At 36.7% G+C, this 26,597-nt stretch overlaps 1 protein-coding gene across 1 annotated transcript in view; it reads right to left on the minus strand.

The window, feature by feature from the left end:
- EYS (EGF-like photoreceptor maintenance factor) overlaps positions 1–26,597 on the minus strand; it is a 245,396-nt gene that overhangs the window by 15,713 nt on the left and 203,086 nt on the right. The window contains exons 10-13 of the mRNA XM_085574728.1: positions 22,442–22,608; positions 22,102–22,246; positions 15,503–15,677; positions 9,189–9,361 (exon numbers count right to left, since the gene is read on the minus strand). Of these exons, the coding sequence (XP_085430854.1) occupies positions 9,189–9,361; positions 15,503–15,677; positions 22,102–22,246; positions 22,442–22,608 (660 nt within the window). The remainder of the gene's footprint in view (positions 1–9,188; positions 9,362–15,502; positions 15,678–22,101; positions 22,247–22,441; positions 22,609–26,597) is intronic.

The following is a 26,597-nucleotide window of genomic DNA, read 5'->3' on the forward strand; positions in this document are numbered from 1 at the left end:
TTTTCCTACTGTAACAACATTGTATATTTGAGTTATCATACAATCAAAAATCACAGAATGGGTTGTCTTAGAAGAGACCTTAAAGATCATCTAGGTCCAAATCCCCTGCTATGGCCAGGGACATCTTCCACTAGCTCAGCTTTCTCAGGGCTCCATCCAACCTGGTCTTGGGCACTTTCAGGGATGGGGCATCCACAACTTCTCTGGGTACGCTGTTCCAGTGCCTCACCAGTCTCAAAGATTTTTTTCCTAATACCTAATTTCAGCCTATTCTGTTTCAGCTTGAAGCCATTCCCCCTTGTCCTGTAACTGCATGGTCTTGTAAATAATCTCTCTAATCATGTTAGTTATTAGCTAATTCATGATCATGTTGTTGTTAGTTTATTGTATTTTTGGGTTTGCTGGAATAAATCAAGCTATATAGATGTGCAGGGTGTATTTAGACCTGTGTGTCATAAACTGTTTTTACTATTTAGTTCAACAGCAGTATTAATGCCTGAGTTGCCAGTGTTCCCTTCTCACTTCTGCATTTCCCAGCTGAAGCTGTGCTGTTTCCCTTCTAAGAGACCAACATCTTTCCTCATTTTGGTGCTCCCAATTTCATTGCTTTATATTAACTTCCTCTCAGTCAAATATACCTTCAGGATGTCCTTGAAGTGCATTCTGAGATACCTTTTGCTACCTTTCCACACGCAGGTTTTCTGCAGGGCATCTTTTGGTGAACCCACTCACCCCCCTTCTGCACCTTGCACTGTGTATCACAGATGGGCCTCAGATATCAGACTGGAATAAAGCCAGCATGCTGCCAGCTCGTGTGATTTGTCTGTCACATCACCTCCCTCAGAATAGGGTTCAAGGTGTCCCACGTGGACAGTGTCCAGCAGGCAGAGGCATGACTAGAGAGGATCCAGATCTCTCACCTGTTATCAGCATAACCTGACCTGAGGATACCTCTTGAATGGGCAGTAACTGTACAGTTGACCTTTTTATTAATTCTCCTGGTAGATTTCAAATTATATTTATGATGAAGGTACGTGGATTTGATGGCACAAAATCTCAGTAAGTCTAAAAGTAAGTTTTAATCACTGGAATATCAATTATAAAGGATTTATTAAATGCTTGAATGATCAGAATAAGGCTTTTGATGGGCTGTTGTTCAATCTATGTATATATTCTCAAATCATTCCCATCCTCAGTAGTACAATAGCTGCTATGCATGCTATCAAGGCTAGGTGGTGTCTGTAGTAATATATTACATAATGTCTAAAGCATGAAGTTCCTGGCATCTATACTTAAGAGTTCACAAAAATAGAAGCATTTAGAATAACAATTACCCTGGATGATAAATAGGAATAAAGCTTGCTAAACAGATTTGTTGCTGTACTTTACATCACTAACACTTATAAACACTGTCAGGTACAAAAGACAGAGTAATACTTATTATTCCACATGGATTTTTTTTCTGTAGGTAAGGCAAGGCTCTCCATTAGGAGTTAAAATCCCTATACTGATGTCTTCATATTTAAAAAAAGTCAGTAATAGTAATCCATTTTGTACATAGACATTTTTTTCTTCATGCATCATTTGTAAGTCAGTCTCCTCTTAGGAGATTTTGCAGTGAGACTTACATGTGGAGGAACTGTGCCACAGTTGTCAATCTTACATGAAAATGTGCTGCTGCTTAAAAGGTCACCTTAGGCAAAGTGTGTAATGAGGTATCTGAAAGTCTCTATGGCAGATGCAGTTTCACTTTATCAATGTAGTTAATTCTTTGCTGCTTATGGAGGAAGCATGGACAATGACTAGTGTGAGACCAAAATCAGCAGGATTGAAATGCTACATTGCTTGTAATTGGGAGGGATATGAAAGGAAGATTGCTATGACAAAAAGCCTTGAAGCAGAGAAAAAGAACAAGGATAAAAGGTAATTTTATAGTATCACTCAGAGAAAGAATTAAGTTTATGGTTTCATATTTCAGATAGAGTATTAAAAAATAAGACCCACGGTTTCAGCAACAGATGTCAGAATTCTTTAGTAAGGAGGCAGTATCCTGATTTATAGATATCAAATACAATACTTTATTTAATATACTTCATTCTGGAACTTCTAAGATGCAAATATTTTATTTTCATTATCTTTAAAAAGTATGCTTATTCCCAATAAATATATTTTACAAGTGTAAGAAAGTAACATATTTTGTCACAATGCAGCGGGAGTAACTATAGGAAGTACTAGAATGACTTAAAATTTTCTTGTGAATGGCCTGTAGATCCTGCAAGTACTGATTATATGCATGGAAAAAATCTGTTTTGACAGATATGTGGAACCCATCCGTGCACCCTTATCCCAAAACAGAATGCATTTACTATCACAGTGCACAGAGGTGAGCAGTACGAAATCTCATTTTTGCAAAATTGCTTCTATAGACAGACAAACTTTTAAGGTAAAAAATATGACAATTTAAGCTTTTCAATTTTCTTTTATGGCAGGTGTATACTAAACTAACACATTAGAGGCTGAGGTATTCTAATGCTGTTTTCTTGACAGCAAACTTTGTTTTTCACCTAAGATAAGAAAATAAGAAATGCAGCTAAACTTGCACAAGACAACATCTGTGTTACATATGCTTACTCCTGAGAAACTCTTTGCCAAAACAAATGAGGCAAATGGATGCCTTTGCTGACCCTATAAGCTAAATTGGGAGGAACTTTGCTGTGTAACTACTGCATTACTCACTAGAACGCTTAGCACCATGGGACGCGTTGTAACTACCACAGGCATTTACACAAATACTTCTGTATCTGATTAATGGCTCTGTTTTCTAAGCTGAATACTAGTATCTGATGATGCTACACAGAATCAGAGCATGGTTGGAAGGGGCCACAGTGGATCACCTGGTCCAACCTCCCTGCTCAAGCAGGGTCATCCCAGAGCCCATGGCCCAGAATTGTGTCCAGACAGTTCTTGAATATCTCCAGTGACAGAGACCCTGCAGCCTCTCTGGGCAATCTGTTCCAGCTTCCAAAAAGAAGGGGAAAGGAAATGTGAGTCACTGCTCTAAGGAGTGAGGACTAATAACAAAAGACATAGCAAAAGCCATGTCTGGCTCAATTTTTTGCTTGGTAAAGCCTGATCAAGCCTCCCCACACCTGAGCTAGGGCAAATGAAACATCAGTTCCAAGTGATAAGGCAAGTGTTCAGGTCCAGCCTTCAAGTCAGTCTGTGAGTCAGGGTCCAGATGAAGTGGATCTTCTGCTACAGTGTAATTCAGCACAGGATCATGGGGTATTTAAAGCTGCTCCTGAAGCAATGCAGGAGGAAACTCCTTCTAGGACTCCTCAGCAAAGCTGTCTTTGAGACCTGACACCAGTCCCATCCCTATGGGATGAGAAACACTCTCAAAGCTTTAAACTCATAATAGGAACTTACATATTGAGCTCACATTTAGACACTTAAATCTAGGTGCTTTGCTTTAAAACCAGTTCCCACCATTAACTACCTACCTACCTAACTCTGAACACCTTCACACAGTAAGGTGGCAAGCACATTTCCAGCATATTATTCATGCTCATAGAGGAAGTCTAAATAATTTCAGAGTCATCCTGCTAAATGTTTGTTAGCTGGTTGGGTCTTGTTCTTACTCAGTTGGGTGACTGGAGGGAGTGGTAAGTAGACGATTGAATTTTTATTGGGACATCACATCCCATGATGACATGGCTGACTTGGTGTGGAGGGTATTATCATCTCCTTCATTTTATCATACATGACTTCCATTTGGGTTTATATATGATGTATTTTAGTAGGTAACTAATTTTATTCTACTTGATATTTTAAATTATACAAATAAATATTGCAAATGCATGCTCCCTCGTGCGTACCATGAATATTAGGTTTACTGGTCTGTTAATGATAAACCTGAAAGCTTAGATTGCTTTTCAGGTAAAATTTAGACAACACATTTTATCCTTATGCAACAGGAATGCTGTGGCTACCACTTAAACATTTTCTCGTGTTGCCACAAGTTTTCAAAAAATATCACTGGAAACAAAGCTTGATGGGATTGGTATTGCTTAAATGACTAAAAGACAATAGTGACAATTGTCACTGTGACTCAGTAACAAATTGTCCTTGTGGTTAAGCATAGAAATAAAAGTGTCCAAATGGTAACTATGAAACAGACTGTGCAAGTCTAACTGCATTGTCAGGTAAACCCAACATGACCTATATAAACATGCCTGCATATATAAGGTGTTTTATCATGTACAAATTGAGATAAATCTTACTGTGAATTAATTTATCTTACAATAGTAGTCAAAATATGTCAAGTAACATTCAATACTGTGTAGAAAGTAAAAAATACTTATAGTAAAAATTATTTCAAAAGTAAAGTTTTTTTTTCTGTCAGTTTATCAGGTATTTTCAAAAATTTGCTGTACTTTTATATCAGAATAATGGAATTTGACATGAAAATAATAGGTAGGAAATTGACTTGAGCTGAGTAAACACAGCCCAAGGAAGTTGCTCACCCTTTGTTCATCACAGAAATGGCTATATTGCTTGACAAGAAACTCATTAAACCAAGGATGGAACAATGAAAACTCTTTATATTTTCTTTCAGTTCTTCAAGAGTTGTACATTGACAGGCAATATTAGTACCTATGGAATTCATAGCCTAATATACAGTGGAAGAAGTCTATTTATTAACTTGTTTCATTGGCATTCTGTTATCATGCCTTGAAGTCAAGAAAAATTATCATAATAGATTTCATGAATGTATGTGGCACAAACTATTCCTGCTAAAGAAAACTGCTGAATAATTTAAAATTCATAGAAATATTGTGATGAAAACCCTATTTATTTTCACCACTGGCAAGTGTTCTCCAATAGTGCCATCTATAGAATCTTTCAAATATTACATTGCTGTCCCCTTAAATAAGAACATTATCATTGTCTGTTATCTCGCAATTAACTAATCTGAAATTGTAGGTCTTCTTCACTCCTCTGCAAAATTATATGGGAAATAAATATACTCAGTACCTATAGAAACTATCTTATGTGTAAATAAATCTCAATGTGTAATGGAATGTCAGAGGAACTTTATTGACTTAAAATTTATCTTTGTTCACGTTGTTCTTAGCCTTTGGTGATGGTGCTCATGACAAGATTAAAGACTTGATTTAATCCATTAAGATAAATGGCAAGAAAAAAAAAGCAAGCAGTAAATGTTTAGATGCTAAAAAAGTGCTTCAGGGAGATTTTTTATATTGTTGCTGTGTCAGTTTTTTCTCTAAATCTCCATTGTTGGCCACTACTGGAGACAGGATTACCGGCCACACACAGGCACACAGTTCTTATGAGAGAAATAAGCTGCTAAAATAGAATTTAGCGGAGATTAGAATATAAATACATACTGTAATTATGGATAGTGTCTGTAATTTTAATGTTCACATATCTTAATAATTACTTTTTGTGAAAAAAGGTATTGTGTTCACATATGTACCAATGTGCTGTATAATCAAACTGCCTGATGTAAAAGAGTTTTACACTTTCTTCTTTCTTAGGAATAATCATCCTTGACATTTGATCTTGGCCACTGTTCCTCAAAGTAATAATCACAATGACACCAACAGGTCTAGTATATCCTTGCAGGGGAATTGAAAAAACAGGTCCTTAGAGACTTTTCCCTCTTCGGAAGCCCTTTGACAGTTCTAATTACAAAGTATTCATTGTCACAAATGGAATAAGCTGGAATTTGGCATGCAAAGCCATGCAGGAGACTCCCCAGACATTACTGGAAACTCGTGTTAGTTTTGAATATTGGGTGTTCTTGAAATAACTAAATTATTATGCTGCTCTGGGCTTAATCTTCCCTTCTTAATCAGAAGAAAACTTAGAATTGTCTGGTGCTTCAATTGCAAACTTTAAGTCAAATGACCCAGAGCTTTTATTAACATCATGTTTTGGTGTCATGGAAAACATAACTACTTTTGAAAAAAAAACCTAGATAAACTACTTCCCCATATCCCAAATCCTTGTGGTTATGGGAGTGCTAGCTAAGAATTAATGCTGGGCCAGATCATGGCAAAGTTTGGTTGCCATTTATGCACCTCAGGAGCTGGACTGGCTTTGCTGTGTTGCTGTCACAGCTTTGATCTTTCCAAACCAGTGGAACAACATTTGCTTCTTCGTGTGTCACAGTCTTGGAAGTGGTTTGAGTTCAAATAGCAATGTTAACACCAGGAAAAATAGATTCCTCCATAAATCTTCCATTTCCTTCCCAATACATTGCTATCCCTTTGTTTCTGGAAGTATAAATTAATAACATTTTTGTTTGTCTACATCAGTATTACTTTTCTAAACCTAACACTCTTGTTTTATGAGTGTTAATGGGTTTGGACAACACAGTGCACCCAAGAAGTGGAGTTTTAAGTTCTTGAACAAATGTATTACTCTGCCTTGCATGACAAGGCTTTATTTCTTGGGCCCATTCTGATCTAATTTACAACCCTGTCCTTCTTTCCTCGTGCTCATTATGGATGCTTGCCTTCCCAAAACTGGTCTTAAATTTCACAGACACCTTCCTATTTGTCAGTCACCAGGGTGCTGTCTACCTGCTGAAACTTGATTTTTCTCTGAGTAAAGCAAGACCTACTTGCTTTGTCAGGTTGAAATATACAGTGAAATATTTGCTCTCAGCATTTCAGACTACAAAATATCACTGCACTACTTCCTGAATATTAATTGGTTGTGCACAGCCAATAGGAAATGCAGAGTAATTGAAACTGCTACACTCTCTTTGTCAAGTGGATTGATTTTTTCAGTTTCTTCTAAAACACATGAAATAATACACATCTTTCTGTAGCATCTTGAGAGTATTGCTTAATTTACAAATTTTTAGTGGTCACTGTTAGATATTTAAGTAAGTCCTGTGAATCTCAGGCCATAAGTGCCATGAAAACTGTGTTCTTTAATTGATCTTTCTCTCCCTGTTCTTACTCTTGCTCTAACTTGTTCACTAGAATGCTTGTTTCCAACCACTGAACACTTGCTAGTGGAGCTCTGACATCTAAAGCTTAACCATAATGTACCCTATCTCTGTGCTGAAAGTCATTGCATCCTTGGTGGCTTGAGCTGATGCTCTGAGGAGGATCCTCATCTGCTCATTGGCTTTCATCTCTCCTCTCTCATGTACATAGTTAAAGAAGAACCTCAAATAGTGTTTGCCAAACAAGATAATGTTTGTTTATTGATGATTTATGCCTGAGAACCCTTAATAATTGTGTTCAGAATGTTATTGTTTATTATTGTGGTTCTACCCCTATTGCCCCATTTTCTTGCTTCACCTGACCTGTTCCTGTGCAATCCATACTGTTGTACTGACTTTACCAGTTGCTGTAAAACCCCTTTTGTTCTTACCCTTTGTTATTCTACTCTATGCTTTTTTTGCCTCATAAATCTCTTCTATCTTCTTCTCACACTTTTTCCTTTCCTTCTGGTACACTCATTAGTCTTCATCCTTTAATTACCCTTTGTTTCTCCCAGTCCCTTGGGCTGTTCATTGCTCTCTGTCTCTTTTTCTTTTGGCTCCAATAACCACCATTAATCCAGAGATGAGATATTCAATCTTGATAAGCAGCTGTTTTTTAGCAATTTGCCATCCACTGAAAGTGCAAATTGCTCTTTGAAAAATCTCATGATAATTCATTATTCTGCCACAGAGTAAGGTGAAACACAGGGTACAGAGTTTGGTCAGGGTCCACAGTACCTATTCGTAAAAGGAAAGCTTTTAAATAAAACAGAGAGGAGCCCTCTAATGTGTTTATCAGGTGAAGAATTACTACAAGAAAGACAATCTGTAAGAAATACAAGTTTCTCTTGTTCCAATATAAGTTTTGTACTGATAATGTGGCTATCATAAGAAGACCCAAATGTATTCTGGAACCAGAACACAGGAGTTTTTACCTGATTAATTACCTGCTTTATGTATAGCACATATCTGGATGATCAGTGTCCTGAATCCAGATGGCATTACTTTTGAAAACCTCACTTGAAATGAGAATTCAAAATTGAAAAGTTCATATAAAGAGCCCTGAACAGCTGTTGCAGCAGAGGCAATAAAGCAAGCACATTCTTACATGGAATAAGGGATTCAACAGTAACTTTCCAGAAGTTATATTGTTTTTCATTTGAGCCTTCCAATTCCACGTGTAATGGGATTTAAGAGCTATCTGTCTTTGCAGTGAGGAGGACTGCAAATCAGGTCAAATGCAGTTCAGCTTGTCAGTTTTGTGCTTCAATCTCACACAAGAGAGCTGGACCTCCACAGGCAGTTTGGAAAGGCAGCTTTTTAACAGTAACTGGAGTTCTCCAAAAGTTTTACAGAAAGCTTCTCAACAGGAAAACACAAGCTTGTACAAAATTAACATGAATATAAAGGCTGTGGAATAGAGAGTGTGGACTGTACCTCCTTATACACAGAGGCACTTCGAGTGCTTTCAGGAAATGTTCCTGAGCATGTAGCACCTGTGTATCTGCACTGTTGAATATTCATTTGCACAATCTCTCAAAGAAGAAAACAGATAAAGGATTCCTTTATATGAGGGTAAGAAATGCAAAATCTGCAAACTGAGGACATATTTTGAGGGTGACCTGTTGAAAGAAAGCCAGGGAGAATAATAATTTGTGGATTTTTACCGTGATGTTTGCATCTCTTGTCATAGTTATCAGGGTATCCCTACCCAATAGGCTGTGAAGTCAACAGGAACTTCTCCATTAAGATTAGTAGAAATTGGATAAGGTCCCAGGTGCTTCCCTCTTCTGTACCACTACTGAGATCTTGAGTGTATTTCCTATCATACTTCATTACAATGAGCTTGGGAATTGAACTAAGCAGTATAACATTGTTCTGCAATGCTTCCTGTCCCCTTGGTGTTGACAAATCATGCTTGTGAATTTGGTTGATTGATTTGAAAAAATTGAAGCAAAAAATGGCATTTAATAAGCAAAGTAAGGAAACAATATCTAACAATTTGTTGCTTTAAATTACTTTTTCCAATAGAGAGGAGCATCACTTTCTGACATCTATTTTGTACTTTGTGTCCCTATGTCACATTTAATTGATATATTGCAAAGTGCTTTGATTTTACATCACATAACTGTGTGTACAATGTACTTTGCATTTGACATACCTTGTTCACAGTAGGTACCCGTTGTTCCAAGAGGACAGTGACATGTGTAGCCATTAGGCAGTGGCACACAGGTACTGCCTTGCTGACACAGATGTGGAGGATCATGCTCAGGTTCACACACTGACACAGTTTCTGTGCAAAATGCACCTTTCCATCCAGTGAGGCAGTCACAGCTATGGAGGGTAAGTGAAGGGAAAGAATGCAACAGTATTATCAAAAGAAACCAACATGTCAGTAGCAATCTAATAAAGACATTTTCAAGTTTGGATACCTATATTCAATAACCTGATCTAAAATGGTTAAGAAGAAAAGAGTAGTAACCAAGTTCCTAATTTAACTATTTGGTATGTTAATTCTATCATAAAAGAAAAATGGACATAATAGGAAATATTTTATTTTCAATATTAACATTACAATATTAGCATCTGTTAAAAAAAAAAGGGTTGTAGCTTTCATATGTTTGCTTTGCTCTACAAATAATTCCAAAAGTCCCTAGCTTCATAAACTAGGAGGAATTAAAGCAGGCATTAAAAGGGAAAGGTAAGCAGCAAAAAACAGTCATAAAAATAAAAGCAGCATAAGAGAATTGCTAACAGTTACACATTTTAGCTACTAAAATTTGAATCTGTCAGCAACTTCCTTTCACTTAGTCATTGGTAGTTTTCAAATTCTAATAAGTGGCATGTCAAGTGTTTGTTGAAGCACTTGATGGAAAAGAGGATAGTGGATATGGCCATGAAAGACGTGGCAATGTAGGTGTCATATATCTATGATTGTAAATCTACATCAAAAGTATATTTTCTAAACTGACTGAATCATTAAAGTTGTCACTGTCTGCCACACTTTATGCCTTTCTTTCACCCAGACTGGGCAACGAACCCAAAAAAAGTCACACTAACCTATAAATTTAAAATTAGTATGAATTCTATAGAAATTGTTAAATACAGAATACACTTGACATTGAGGTTCAAAATGCCCTCCTTACTAAAGAGTTAAAGTTACATGTATTATACCTATTTTTACTCTAGTATTTTGTATCACTTTATGATTCCCCTGAATAAAAACACTTATGGATTTTTTCACTGGAAGTTTTCTCTCTCAATGCTAGGAATGAAAACTCATATTTTGATTGGGTTTTGATGTTTGTTTGGTTTTTGTTTTGTACAAACTCTTGAATTTTTCTTTGCACTGACTGAGTTGCACATCCTCCATTAATCAGCCCATTGTTTCTGCATAAAACATACTGAGGAGCTTGTGAAACTGATGCTTCACCAAACCTTCAGATCAGACAACATGTAAACAAAGCACAGCCAACAAACCCTTCAGAGTGATAAACAGACATTTGGAATGAAGGGGAAAAGAGGACAGGACCTTGCAAAAGCAAAAGCACCTCAATTCATCAAAGTCAGCATCAGAATGCTTTCTGTCTCAGCTATAAATGTTATGCTTTGATGCATGGAAGCTACTGAGAAGGGGAAGTGATTTAACTCCCTGAGTGCAACCAGCAGTGCCCCTTCCTTGTGCCGTGAAGGAGGCTGCTGGAGCTGATGCTGCTGCTCTTGGGCATCGTACATGAGGCTTCTTCCCCTTTGTCTGACTTCTGTCTGCATATGTCTGTTTAAATTTCTTTAAATTCTTATCTCTTGTGACCTAACAGAAGTCAGGTTTTAAATTAATTTAAAATTATTTGCACAGAGCTGAACCTGTTTGCTGGCCTACAGTAGCAATGATCTATCAACAAATGAAGCCTATTTAACACATCTAAGGAAGTTGGACTGCTATTGAGAAGTTAGGTCCAAAATTTCCTAATCTTTACAGAGATGAAGGTAGAGCAAGTATTTTAAATATTTTCCATCATGTGGCCTGTCATGCTGATCTAGTTTTCTCTATGTCTTCCTGATTTTGGTTGCTTGTTTTTCCAGACTAGGAGAGCTCAATAGCTTGCACTAGTGACTTGACTCTCAGGGATTAAAAAACCCATTTAGAGTCACAAAATACCACAAGTTGGAAGGGACTCATAAGGATCTTTGAGTCCAACTCCCTGCTCCTTGGAGAGCTACCTAAAACTAAATTGTATGACTAAGAGCATCATCCAGATGCTTCTTGTATTTCTTTAGGTATAAGAGGTGAGATTCATTCTGAGATCAAGACAGTCAATTTTACGTTACATCAGGTGCCCAGTTGGCTTCCAGTTGCCCTAGAAGTATATGAGAGAGGCAGCTGTTGGCTAGGGAGACAAGTTTCTGACAGAGATCTGATGGAATATTCAAGTTTAGGCAATGGGATCCTTGAGTAACTGCCTGAGCTCACCTACTAATTGATCAGTGGTAATTGAGGAGACACCAAACTCAAAACTTTTTGTCAAAATTATGGCAACAATAAAAAAAGTAATGAAAAGTAAACTTACACATAAAACATGTAAGAAGTGTGTCTGTGTGTTACTACACAAAATCCTGACCAAATTTTCTTGAACTTTATAGTGAAATAACTAAAGATCCTAAAGGATTTGTGAAGAATTAGAAATATTACTTAGATCTGAAATTAAGCAAAAAACATTTTTTTCAATTAAATATAGAAAATATGTAATTTAAAATGTTATTCTCAATGCTAACACAAATATAGAATTTCCCATAGCTATGCAAATGTGGTGTCAAATCAAACAAGTAATCTTATAGCAGAAAAGGAGCTGTTCAGATCTGCACATTCTGACACCTGAAGTTAGGTTTCTATATAAAAGATGGGCATATACTCAATGGAGATCAGAAGCTTAATTAACTTATCAAATTAGTTAGATCAATTGAGATTAGGCAGATGTTTAGTGACATCTGAAACTCCCTAGGGTATCTTGTCTGAACTCCAAACACTTCTCCAGGAGGAACTGAAACATTTCTCAACATCACATAAGTATCTCAGCTAGTGCAGGACATCTCAAATCCATATTGCCACGTACTAGCCCCATCAGCCTGCCCAGCCCACTGAAGAGTTCTGGATACAGTCCTTGGATTTGTTTTGTAGTGGAAAGAAGATGAGCAAGGAAGGAAATTTCTGAATAATAGTGGCTTCAAATCCACACAGTGGAAAACCAGATCATTAACAAAAAACAGTCTATCTTCAGGCTAGAAGGTAAGGATGGAGCCTGAAGAAAATGATAGAAAGAGAATCAGCTGTATTTAAACAAAGAAAATCATGGAATGCTGCAAAAATGTCATATTAAATAAGGCAAATTGGATGAAAAATTTTAGATAGCAAATTCCCCTCCAAAACAGAAACTTGTATTGTTTTAAACCAAGATGATTAACAGTGTTTTCCCTTACAGAGTATGAAAGTTATGTCCTCGTGTTCCATATTGATTCTGTCCTTGCACTGCAAATTTATTTTAACTGAATCTGGTCCAATAATGGGACTACAGAAGCTCCTTTTATGGGCCACCCCACACATGTGGGGTATGATTTAATTTCTGAACCCTGAGTAGCTGTTGCTCTTTGAAAGCTATGGAGTACTGAGAAATCCACACGAGGCTTGGAGATATGACAGAAAACTTATTCAAGTCCCAAACTCTTCTGAAGCAGCAGCTGATGGCCAAATGTCTACCCAGGGGTGTCTAAAGTGACACTACATGCTCACATTTAGCAGACTGAATCCTCTCCATTTTGTCTGATGTTCTGTTCAAACAGCACACAAGATACACTTTTTTCTTTCTTCACCAACAAGAAGTAGCCATAATACCTAGCAGACAATCCTCTTATATGTAATTTTCTATTTTCTATGATTTTGCATAATAAATAAAATAATAGGGGATACTATTGTCCCTTGAAAATTATATTCTTCACTTTATTATTCAAGTACTTCCCCTCTGTTTTGTTAAAACACAGCAGCTGTGCTCTGTTGCTGGCCAGAATGTAAAGATTAATGCTGCATATTTCTTTTTCTATTTAAATCAAAGCATTATCCCTATAGCAACTGAATCTACAGCTTAACAGCACTGCACACGTTCTGGCAGGGTGGTAAAAGAAAGACATAAAAATAGCTCAAAACAGCAACCAAAACCTCTGGAGAGATCTCATTTCAGCAGAGAAAATATTTGAACACAAATCCAGTTCCCTCAAGGACACTGCTCTTCAAAGGAAGATGATTTGAAAATAGAAAGAAGTTCCCTCTGAGAAAATATATTGAGACAATATTGACAGCTACTGCACTTTGACAGAAAGCATATATAAGCTACATCCATGCCTCTTTGGCAATGCTTCACTTTTTTTTGTGAGAGGAAAAGGTGACCATTACTGGTACTTGTATGCACATATCCCTGGTGTGTGAAGACCTAGCTGTCCTGAGATAGGGGGACAGGAATAGAATTCAGTAGTAGGTCACTATAAATTAAATGCAAACAAACAAACAAACTGCAGAAAAAAACAAATTACGCCCTCCTTCCACCCCCCCACCTTCCCCCCATTCCTCCCCACCTCCTTCCCCCAGTGCCCCAACAATTTTAGAATAATCCCTAAACTAATCTGGAATATAAATTGTAATGATGAAAAAGAACTTTGCCTATAATACCAAGCTTGCTATGTTTTCCTGTCACCAGCTGCCATTCTAGCCTGCCACCTGCTTTCCAAATGTGCTCTGTATGCTGCTGGTGGTGGCTCACCTTATAGACATGAAGGTGACCAAGCACAGCTGAGTAAATTGCTGAGGCAAGGATTTAGGTGGCTGGATGGGAGTGGGACGTTTCAGACCACATTTATGCTTTTTTTGCTTGCAATTTTGGTTTTGTATTGCCTCTAATATGCTCATAAGGGCATAAGAAAACCATTATCCTTTCTTGTTCCTCAGAAAGATCAAATGTCAAGGGTTTAACAACTCCGGGAGGATCCTGCAAAGTGTAACAGTTGTGACATGCAGCAGTGCAACAATCAGAAAGCAATTCCACATTATGTTTTTTAAAGAGTTTCCTTCATTACTGTGTTTAGGAGAATATAAATACACTCATAAAGGGAATGGGGAGCAATCTGTGTGCTAATCTTGGGGTCAATTTTCCAAATATCAGTACAGTTTACTAGCTTTAGAAGCAGGTTTTTTGTAACAATTTTCTTATAGGTGAAGATTTGTGTCACAGGCAGCAAAAAACCAGTTACCATAATTCTCTCTCCAGTACAGAGTAAGTAGATTGTTTTTGGTTTGACAGATATGCAAATGTTTTTCTTCATAACACACAGAAGGGCAAGTTTTTGTTGTTTTAAGAGGCTCCAAAGTCTGAAGCCTTTTTTCTCATTCAAAACTCTCTTGCTGTCTGCAATATTTTCAGTCAAGTAACAAGTTTTAAATCATCACTTTTCTCTTTTTAAAAAGATTATGCAATATGTGAAAATAAATGAACACATGTGAAGGTACATAAGAGAAAGTAATTAATCTTGGCAGATACTTTTAAAATAAAAAATTCCCATCAGCAAAGGTTTTACAGCTGCCTTACAAAGTGAAAACAAAATTTATTACAATGGAAGTGTTGACACTCAACAACAATTTAGAACTGCAAAAGTGTTTCCTCCTTCTGTACGCACAGCCTGGGCACTCAGCTCCATCTACTCTGAGAGACAAGGCATGAAAGACCAGAGACTCATCTTTTGGGCAACCTCTCACAGCTACCCCCTCTTATCCCACAGATCATCCAGGTGAGCAGCTTAGAGATGAACTGAAATGTCTGGAATATTTGGAGTTCAGATGAACTGACATGTTTGAACAATATTTGGAGCTCCTATGGATTTAAACTGGCTCAGAACTTTCTGATGTTGGACAGTCAGTGGTTTATTCTACAAGGGTTTCTTAAATGGAAAATAAGAATTCCCAGGAACCAAAAGTCACCTATTTTTGCCCCATCACTCACAATTGGACATTAACACAGTCAAACTCTCCTCTTTATTACTTTTTCTCTGCTATCCCAGCTGCTCACTTAGTTTTAAAAAAAGCTCACACATCTAATTCTTCCCATGCATTTTTCAGTAAGTCTGGATGCCAGTGACTTTAGGGGAGCAGAACCAACACATGAAATTTCTTAAAAATATTCTCCAGAAACGACCCTAACATTATTTTAATATTAATGTGTTTGTCTAACTGAATGAATTTTCATCTCTCCTTCCTTCCTTCCTTCCTTCCTTCCTTCCTTCCTTCCTTCCTTCCTTCCTTCCTTCCTTCCTTGCTTCCTCCCTCCCTCCCTCCATCCCTCCATCCCTATAAATTGCCATAGTTATTAGTCTAGGGACAGTCTATGCAGTGTCTAAAAGAATATATATATATATATATATATAATTATAAATACTTACTAAACAGTAGAGCCACTTTCTATGCACTTGCCACCATTTCTGCATTTTATTAAACTGCATGGGGAATCTTTACATTGTCCAACACTGCGACCAGAATTGGGGTGTCCTTCTGGAGTTCCTGGTGCTTTAAACCCTTGATCAAGGCGGGTGCGAACTTGAACATCAAAAATGCAACCTCAAAAGTAGAAAGAAAGAAAGAAATTAAGTTTAACACAAACAGTGAAAGGCAAAACAAACCGAACAACAGGACAGTGTCAACCCTCAGTGAATTGGTTCCTCCAGAATATCTTCAGTGAATGGGCAACCACACCATCTACAGGAGATAAAGGTAGGCCAGCTCCTTTTTGTTCAGACAAATGAGTGGATAATCAGAAGTCCTTCATTTAATGATGGGAGAAAATTATTCAAAAATAATTTCTGAAGGAAGATACAGAATATAAAGTCAGTGACTAGGTGCAATTTTGTGTTTACACACTCATACTCTTAGAGGAATGTGCCTATATCGGATAAAAACAGTCACAAATCCCCCAAAAATATAAAACAACAACAACAAAAAAAAAAACACCAAACCACCAACCAACCAAAACCCCAAAACCCAAGGAAAAAAAAGAGAAGAGACAGCAAGAAACCTGCTTAATATGAAATATAATAGAATCCAGATGGCATCAAATAATATAATGCAAGCAAGGAATGTGGATTTGAATTTCCATAGGCTGAAAAGGACCCCTTCAGGTAATGACTCAAATTCTTTCCTTCTCAAGTGAATGTTTCAGTCCTTGGTACATGTAGGTCATGTCACACATGACATTTTAAGGTCAATACAGACTGCTTCTTCAGGCCCTTAATCTCAGAAAATAATTTTAAAAATTAAAATATACTAGTAAGGTAAACACTTCCAGGCCTGTTACTTGATTCTCTTGGCCGAGTGACCTGGCATGGTCACAATTTTATTATCAAATTTTATTACTTTCCAGAGCAGTACAGCTGCATGCAGACTACCACTGGGAAATGATCCAAAGATTATTCTAAGTCCCTGAACACATTAAAGAATTGATTAGGAAAACAATAATTGTCACAGACCAAATATTTGTCAGGGAATATTGTAATAATTTATTTGTAAAGATGATTGAGTGTCAGTGCCTGGCTCTATGCTCTGATCTTTTTAATTTCATAATCCATTGGTATCCCAAGTGAAAGGGGGAGCTAAAGCTTCACAGTGAAGCAGAGGTGTCCCCTGATTGCTGCTTCCCAGCAGCTCCTGCTTAGCCAGTGACTTTTCCAGGGACTTTCCCTTTGGAGAGTCTTTGCTCCTCCTGATGGTGTCACGGGATTGTCAGCCTTATGGGCCAGGCTGAAGTCACCAGTACTTCTGGATCATGTTTATGGCTCTATGTGCTTATTACTATACTGCAAACTGAAGATGATGCCATATAATATATTTTTTTTGATCAAATCCTAAGTGACCCTTCAAAATATACTTCAGCATCCAAGTGATGTATAGTCACATTTAAAGGTAGCCTTAAACATTTTTGAAATGTTATCCAGATCTACACATAAATATATACTATTTCAAACTAAAAATCAGGTTTTAAACCACATTCATTAAACCAGTACATAAACATATTTGAAAATACCCAAACCTTTCTAAACCTGATTTATAAAATTTAGCTGAGATAGAGTGAATTCCTACAGTGCCTGAAATCTCAGGAAGAGTTGGTATTCAGCAGTGCATACCAGAGGATCTCTGCTTAATATTAGAAGTAGAGAAAGTATATGTTATGGAGATTGCAAGTAATCATTACACTGATTTTAAAAGCATCACTTAACATGAGTTTTTTGCATGATTCCCTGAAATCACAAAAGAAGTAGACATGCATCTGAAAGACCAAATGAATATACAATGTGATTTTTTATAGTTACATAATTTTTTTGAACAAAATATAAGTAATATCTTCAAGCAAGATAACTATTTTAAACAGTTTCATGATGTCATTGAAAGTAGATTTTTTAAGCTATTTCCATATTTCACACATTTTGTAGCTCTGACTACATGGACACATTAACTGTTAATTCAGAAACTCTTAATAAATAATTTGAAAATAATCTAGTTTGATGATTATTTGCAATCTTTGTATTATTGCTTCTTTGCTTTTTACAGGGCTGTTGTTTTAGGCCGCCTTATGCTCGGTAAATCCTAACTAATGTTTTATCTCTTTATCAGTAGCAGATAAGGCATGTTCTGTTCTCCTGGGTCTTGCTGGAGTACTAAGAAAAAGCAGCCCAGAGCTCTGTGTAAACAATGGAAAGCACAGTGAGTCCCCAAGGATTTGAAGGTCATCATGGAAAATAAACTGGCATTTGTGTTGATGACTGGTTTGAGTGTACCCACCACAGTTTAACTGTGCCATCTAGGTTAGGAGCAGCTCTTGAGCACTGGAAAACAAAGCGTGTAATAGGTACAGGAGTGTTTTGGCCCAGCTAAGTTCAACTGAATCTTTTATTTAATGAGTCAGAGCAGCAATTTGAGCCTGCTTTTGCAAACACTATGCAACCTTCTGCAGAGGGATCAGCTGATGAATGTGCCTTGTTTTTGACCTGAATTTCTTTGCTCTACCAGTTCTGGGCCCCTTTTAATGAGAGACTGCCAACTATTCTGAATAATGGAGAGCTTTCCTGACACAGCCAAGTTTGCAAGAGGAACTCAAAGTTCCCAACTTTGTGAGTTAAGCTTGGCATGATTCTGAACATCAGAGTTTTATGCATATAAACAGAAACCAGACACCAAGACTGTACACTCACAGATAGTATACTACATCTTTGTCTGCAGCCTTTTGAATTGTGACTTCTTAGACCACACTTAGGCCTTTCTATTATTGATCTTTTTACTGTCAATTTATTTTATATCTTTCACCCCAGTCAAGCAGATCTCATAAACCACTAAAGAGCCACTAACAATGGATTAAGTAAATTTGAGGGATAATCATAAAATATATTACTTCACTGCTCAGCTTCACTTTTTGTTTATTTTTTCTGATCTATCCTTATCACAAAAAGAATTTTTCCTATAATTTCTTGTTAGGATCTCTTGCCCACTTGTAAGCACTTGGTGATAATTTGAATAAAAAGTATACAAAGCAGGCATTTTCAAGATGTACTAAAAGTGCAGCAAGAGAACTGACAGAAATAGATACACTGATAAATATTTTGTATCTGAATGCAGTACTGAATTTACAGATTTATTAATTTCTACCTATCCTTAAATTCTTTGCTTTTCTCCTGTCTTTCTTTGCTGTTTGTGAGTAATGGGGTGTTGGGGTGTTGGTCTAAAACATGGCCCTGAAAGTGAATACTGAGGTCTTCTTAGAGCTGTGACCCAAACCTCCAGAGGTGCCTGTATCAATCATACAGCACTGACTAAAAGTCAGTTCAGAACTCACTTTCCTTCTGTGACATTGGTGATGCAGGAACATAAAGATAAGTTGTCTTAACCCTGGCAAACTTTTAATATATTCTAGCTTATTATGAGCTTAAACTTTGGCTGAAAGGCTGTTTGTATCTATTTGGAACTCAACTGTGTTCTGGGTTTACTCTATTTTTAAAAAGTGTCTGCAGTACCTGCAATTTTATTTACTTTGCAAAATCATTTATGTGAAGAGGTGGCTCTTTCAGCATGAAAGAGATTCTTCAACAGTTCAGATTTGTGGTAAGAGTTTCTTTAACCTATTTATTCCTCCTTTTAATACTATTTACTGTCAAACAACAGATTTCTTCTATAGCCATGCTTCATCCTGCTTAGGAACAGGACTACAGGAACAATCAGTTGTTCCTCTTTCTCTGCTCCTCATTTATTTCTAGATGTAAGCCCTGGCTCTACATCAGTTGGATGGATGGCTAGAGACTGTATCCAGCAGTCATGGTAGCACAAAGCATGAAGCATCAGAACTCTCCCTCTTTTGTCCCTGACACCAGATTTCTCTCTGGCTCTTTCAGAGACTGAAGGGCTGGAAAATCAGCTGTAACTTCCAGCTTTTTCCAAATAATTCTCTGCCTCATTTTGTGTAGGTGAGTCATAGTGCTGAGTTGTGCAGACCTTTGAACATGAGTCAGTTGGTTTTATACTCCTTTTTCAGATTGTCCATTAATGATCAGGCTGAGTCTCTTTAGCCACAAGACTTTCAGCTACCTAGACATCACATATGACATTTTAGAGCATCAGCAGTGTGCTCAGAAAACTCTCAAGGTCCCTTAATTACACTGTTAAAGGAAATGAAAAGAAGATGACACTTAAGTAAGCCATCCCATTTACAAAAAACTCCTGTAAGAATCCAAGGAACCTCAAATTCAGATAAAGTGCAAAGAACCTCAAAGTCCATGAACTTGGCTGCTTCATCTGAGCTCTACCTTTACCAGTTTCTTCAGCTTCTCATAGGGACTGAATGAAATTTTGCAAATTGCATACAGTACCATCAAACATCCTTCAGCCTTTCAAAAGAATCTCTAGGTGCTGATTTCCTAAATTAAAAATTCCAGAACCTTTGATTATTAAATGAAACTTTTGATTATTAAAAACATTTGTGTTCAGTTCCCTCCTCCTCATCTGTGGAAATTACTTGAACAAGTGCTAAAGGCATGCAGGTCAGGGAGGAAATGATCTGAAACTATAGTTGTACAGAGTAAAAATCCTAAATTATTGCACACTGACACTGGGGACATTTAGTCTGCTGCAGTAAGGCTGGTCTCAATGTTTCTTCATCCAGTAGTGATTTCTTACAAAAGGAGAGGTACACTCTGGTATTAGAAGCAAAATGGTTTTAATAAATCATGTCTTTAAAAGGAGCCAAAAGCAGGGTTCCAAATGTCTGAGTGGTTTAATCAACTATGTCCTAGATAAATTTATCTTGGCTGTCACTTCCAGAGTTTCTGTGAGATCCCTACAGCTGCAATTTGGCTGAAGTAAAATAGTTCAAAATTTTGTTCTCTGTTAGTGGTATTGCAGTTCCCACTCTGGAAAAAAAAATCTATGGAGGTTTATTTATTATCCTGAGAACTGGAATTGGGGAGATTTCTGAGCTAGAAGAATACATGAGATTCTGACTAGGTAAGAAAACATTGGAGGAAATTGATCATAGGGAAGTGCAGATTCCTTGAAAGTCGCTGTGCTCTGTAGAATAGAGACAAGTTGCTGCTGGGAACAGGAGCATAGAATGAATTAGCAAATACAAGAATCTTAATACTGTAAATGCTAGGAACAAAGAGAAAACTATTTATGGTACATATTTCCCAAAATTTTGCAGTAATGCTTCTTTTTAATGAGCATTAAAAAAATAAATAAATAGCATGCAACTAACAGTGCATGAACGCTGTGGTTTTAAAAAAAAAATATTCACACTGAATTTGTAGAAATTTGGTCATTACAATACATTTGAAACATGAGGAACCTGGAAAACTCAAAATATTTGTGGTTAAAGTAAAGCACTAGAGATTCCTGTTAGTCACCCCTAACATTAGCATGTCTATAAAAATGCCAAAAGTACTTCACAGATATTGACCCTATTAAAATAGTTGCACAGACATTATGCTTTATGATATACCAGTTTGCAAGCTGCTAAGCAGCTATGAAAGGTATAACTACACAATCCATGCTTCCTGAAAAGACAGAGACAGATGAGATGTTAATTCATATGGCATTCTGAATGAAAATTGACCATATGATATGAAATTGAATTTGAAGAAATTTCAGTGTAAGAACAAAAAGTGAAGTAATGGCTGGAAATAAAGTGGTTACATGGTTTTAATGGAAATACAGTGTTTTATGTATGAAAGTGAGTTTTATTGTTATGCTTGCCTTTCATAATGTACCCTCAGTTTCATAATTGAGAACTCAAACTCTGTTTTGCTATTGCAAAATATTTTCTTTTCATTTAAAAGGTTTTCCAGTGCTTAAAATGAATTGAAATTTTACCTTGCAAATATCAAGTACATTGTTTCTTTGGAAGTAAAGAACAAAAATAAAATGTTAAGAACAAGTCCTTTGCTTCATTGCTGATCTGGTAGGAGCTGAAAACAAATTAATAAAATTTCAAAATAATTTTTGAGGTAAAAATTATTATCTGCTTGATAAATATTTGCAAAAGGAATTAGCTGAGTTCTGTCTCAAGACCTATTTCCAGGGGGGGGAAAAAATCCAATTTCTTTCAGAAAGAAGTTTTCAGTGTGAAAGCTATTACCCAAACTAGCACTGCCAGTCACAGTGGGAGAAAAACCTAAGGTACTTCAGAGAAAGGAAGTCCTTTCAAAATGATGCCGTAGAACAGAGATACAGAAGAAGAGATTATATGGCAAACATTAAAGTGGAAAACTTCCATTTTAGCATAAACAGAAAATATTAAAATTATTTAGCAAAGCCTCTTTTTGCATCGTCTCAGTTATATTAACTTCTTAGTTATCATAGTGAAATAATGAAAAAGCCACAGGAAGTTCAGCCAAATTGATTCTAGTTTGTTTCCTGATGAGAAAGAGATTGTTTTGGTTGCCTATGAAAGAAAGATATACAATCTGATGCATGCATTAAAAGGAATTGAAAATGGTGCACTCTTTACCTTGAAAGCCATTCTTAAATCTGGGTCCCTTTGGTAGGAGTTCTGGAGTATACTCATGATAGCCTCCTAAATAAAACTGACTGAAGACATTGAGTCCAACCAGCCTCCCAGGAGAAGTGACAGTTTTATTCTTCTGATCATCCACCTTTCAATGAAACATTAATACTTGTTAAAACAAAGGGATTTGCCTTTTTTTAGGAACTCCTAGTGAAGAAAATCCTCCCAGCTTTATAGGGAAGCACAAAATAAAAATATTTAATTTTCCATGTAAAATGTGAAAAAACACAGAGAACAATTTTATCTAAGAGCTATTCTTCTTAGGGATAGTCTTCTTTTTTACCTTCAGCCAGCCTTTCTGGAGATTTCTGCCAAGATGGATGATATGAACATTAAGTGTCAAATCAAGTGGTTTGCTAATGATTGTTGCTGTGCCAGAACCTAGGTTGTAGCTGTATACCACTCTCCCATTACGGAGGCCTAACTCCAAAAAATCATCTCCATTCAGACCTGAAAAAACAAAAAAGGGGTAACTACTTATTCCAGGATTGAGTGAACACCAGTGTGTAAAATATACTCCAAATCCACTGTGAAATTAGCAGATTAGCAAAACTTTAGCCAGGAAGTTTATGAGTTTACTATATATTTCTAATATTCTCTGTTTAACTTGTAATACTATTTTCAGTATTCTTGTGTATTTAAAATAGAAACTGCAGAGATTTTAAACATTTATAGGATTTTTGACAGAAGAATTTTTCATACTACAGTTAAGTGAGTGATAGCCACAAAACTTATCAACCCTTCAACCCTGGGGGATTTAGCAGTCATTGCTGTTCCTCCCCCACTGGAACATGAATAAATTAAAAAATTGAAATTTCCACTTGCAGGTGAGAATAGGCCCTGACTTAATCACTTAATCCTATTCCAGGATGCTTTCAGCTTTCATTATAGGTACTTCAAGAGCCTCAAATCCAGAGGACATTTGCTGCTCTGAGGCAAGGGGAGTAACAGGGACATGGATAGTGCTGAAGAAGCCCTAGCAGCTTCTATCAAGCTCCTTCAGCTGCCCTTGACTCAGTAGCACCTGGAGATTTTGATGCACTTGCCCCTGATTAAGGCAGCTCTAGGATGTTCATTGATGGAATTTCCTTGGTCAGCCAAGTGCTTTAATTCTTTAAACCTCCTTAACTTTCAGGTTAGAAATTACTGATTTTCCAATTTACAGTAAATAATTTAATTTCTTTACATTTAGCCTGCATGCTATAAGTGTTGTTTGTGCTTTTAGTAACTACAGTGTAAAATCTCATTTGAAGGACTTTAAGCCTGCCATAAAGCCCATAAGTAAGAGTTCAATTCCTGGACCTATTCCTGGTCATGAAAATAAACATATTTTTACACTCTCATCTTTAAATAGCATTCAGTCTCTCTTCTCATTTAGGCAAGGGAGGAACCACCATTGTTTAGAGAAAACCTGATTAATTTGTTTCTTTTTATCAACTCTGACATTTCTTTGTTTATGGTAAAAGAACTAGGATACAAACAATTGAAATTCAAAGTTATCCATTTCTTTTTGCAACCCTCCTGTGAATTCAAGCAATTCAGTGCTCAATTTCATGCCTGTACGCTGCATTTTATTTGATATTTTCTTCTAGTTTCATAAGGCTGTCTTGTTTTATATCTGTTTCAGGGAAGGTCTCTTCCTATTTGTTCCTTCAGAGTCACACGGTGGCCCTCATTTCAAATGTGTTTTGATGCCCCTGTCTCAAATGCATGGGAAATTTTCTTCATTTTCAAAAACTGAAGTAGGCTTTTCCCCAGGAAACAATGCTACTTATACTGTCCTCCCATTGAAGCTCTGCACACAGCTGCTTCACAGCCAAAACTGACATATCCCCCTCATCTCATATTCTGAAAATGAAACTGGGATATATTGTGCTTTATCTATACAGAAGTTTATTTTTTTCTATAGAGTTACTCTTCTGATGCAATAGAAATCTATAGAAAAAGAAAAGTAAATCCTTTTCCAAAGAATATAAATCCACTGCCTCTGTAGAAAGTGTGTGGCTACATTCAGTTGTATAGAACACAAACACTATTCATTTTTTATTACAATGATTTGTTCATGACTTATTCATAACTGAATGAAATCCCATTGCTTTCAGTTACACTGGCATATTACCAGTGAAGGACTTCTGAAATGAAAATAACAATTCTTTTTTAAACGCCTTTACTAAAGTTTATATTTTTAGCTGTATCTACAATGTACTTATGCCATTTGACTAGCAAAATGAGAGGAAGCACATTAAAGACAAACTGCTATTTAAAAGGCTTTATAATTTTTTAAAATGCTTTTTCAGAATTAAAGTATATTAAAGACATGCAACAGTGTCAGCACTCTACAAAACTGAATTGATATTGAAGATAACCATAGACTAATAGACTGTTAAGAGGTTGGAAGGGACCCTAAAGATTATCCAGTCCCAACACCCACTGCCATGGGCAGTGATACCATCAACTAGATCGAGTTGCTCAAGGTCTTATCCCTGGCCTTGAACTCTCTCAGGGTTGGGGGAAAATAAAATAATGTTATTAGTCTGCATAAGCTTTCATAAAAGCATAATAAGCTCTTATCTTTAGCTATGTATCGGGACAGAATTTTATAGTAACTCACAAGAGCTACTATGAAATTATGGTTTTATACGGTTAACTATGAAATTGATGCCTGTGATTTGGGCAGAGACAACATTGGAGGGGAATCAGGTAGGGTGCTGCAAGAGAATGTTAACTACAAGAAATGGGATGAAATAGAGAAAGAGGAAAATGCAAATTAAGTATTAAAAAGTACTTCCTTACTGGAAGATCACTGGCTGTGAAAACCCTCATGCTTCTCCTGTTGTGAGTGCTATTGTTCAACACAGTAAATTGTTAAAACAAAAGCGTCATCTTTGTGAAATAAGTGACATTGACTTGGTAAGAAACTGCTTTTGCTGTTACAATGTGGGGTGCTCAGTCTCCCCAACCATTTAAACTAAGGAGAAAATCACAAATTATCAACAGCATTTTACCACCACCTCATTGTTCTGTGTTTGTTGAGTCTTGCCCTTGGCAGGTACCCACCTGTTGTTCGACATGGGGGTGCAGAAACGCCTGACTGCTGTACCACGGTGTTCACACACACACACAGATGATATGCAAAGTAATAAAAAGCCAGGTTTCTGCCTGGCAACTGCATAATAAGCCCAGAATGCTAGCATTCTCATTAATAAAAATGACACCAGTAAGACTTTTTTTAAAAACTCAGTTCAGGCAAATATGCTTCCAAGACCTACATACAGGGTACACCCTGCAGGCAGGCCTTTTTGAGACAAATTTTAGTGCAATTCATCTTTTATATTTAAGCAAAATTTTTGGTGCTCTCCTTTGATTATTTTAACTGAAAAAGAATCAGAGTATTTCATACCATTGGTGTTCTACATTTCATATTTGTATTTTGCCCATTCTGAATAAAGACAGTGAATTTATCCATATAATTTTTATTTGGTTGCATTTCCAACCATTGGAACTGTTTCAAACAGGTGTTTGAAATTCAGTTCCCAAGGCTGCAGAAACATGCCTGAATGTGGTGGTTCATTCTTGTCATTGAAAAGAATGTTCTAATGATTTCTTTGTGTTCATATTACAAGAGAATTTCTTATAAAAATTTAATGATGCACACATTGTCTTTTGAATACTATTTTCTGATTAGATTAGATGGAAAGGCTTTCGGTAATTTCAATTCCATGCACCTTTTCTGCTCAGCTACCCAAAAAAGAAAGACAATATTTCATCCATCCAGAAAAATTAATAATAACAAGTGAAAGGAAAAGCTGCCTGCAAGTGAATGGTGACCATCACAGGAATAAAATATGGCATGCTGAGAGTTCTACCTGGATGTAGTTAAAATAATGTGAATGTAGTTCAGTTAGCAGCATCAACCAGGTTTGACATGTCTTTTGCTGAAGTTTGGGAAAAAAATTAGCAAATTCTGATTTCCACACAGACAGAAGCAGAGCTAAGTTTTGGGTTTGAATCCATTCAGAGTGGTTAATACCAATTTGTGTTAGACTAATTTGGGTAATCAACCTCATAAATTGAGTACCAGGGTCTCATGGCACACTAAAGTGCAGTTGATTGGCTGAGCTGCACTAGCTAAATTGGACAGGATGTTTGCAAATGAAAAGTAGCAGACTTAATTTATAATAGATAAACTGCAGAGCTCTTCTATACTAACAAGTTTTAGTTTCTATTGCAATACATTAACAGTCTGACTCCTGCAAGTCTGCCACAGGGAGAAAGGGGAAGAAGCCTCAGAGGGCATAGGAATTTAAGTAAAGAAATTAATAGAAAGGAAGACCTAAGAAAATATCCAATGTATCAACATAGCAAATGAGGCATCGCCTGTATCCTACTGATGTGATATGCTGCAATTGTTTTGTTAGATACATATGTAACTGCATAAT

Source organism: Lonchura striata, chromosome 3 (assembly GCF_050655825.1).
Source record: "Lonchura striata isolate lonStrDom1 chromosome 3, ASM5065582v1, whole genome shotgun sequence".
Taxonomy (NCBI): Eukaryota; Metazoa; Chordata; class Aves; order Passeriformes; family Estrildidae; genus Lonchura; species Lonchura striata.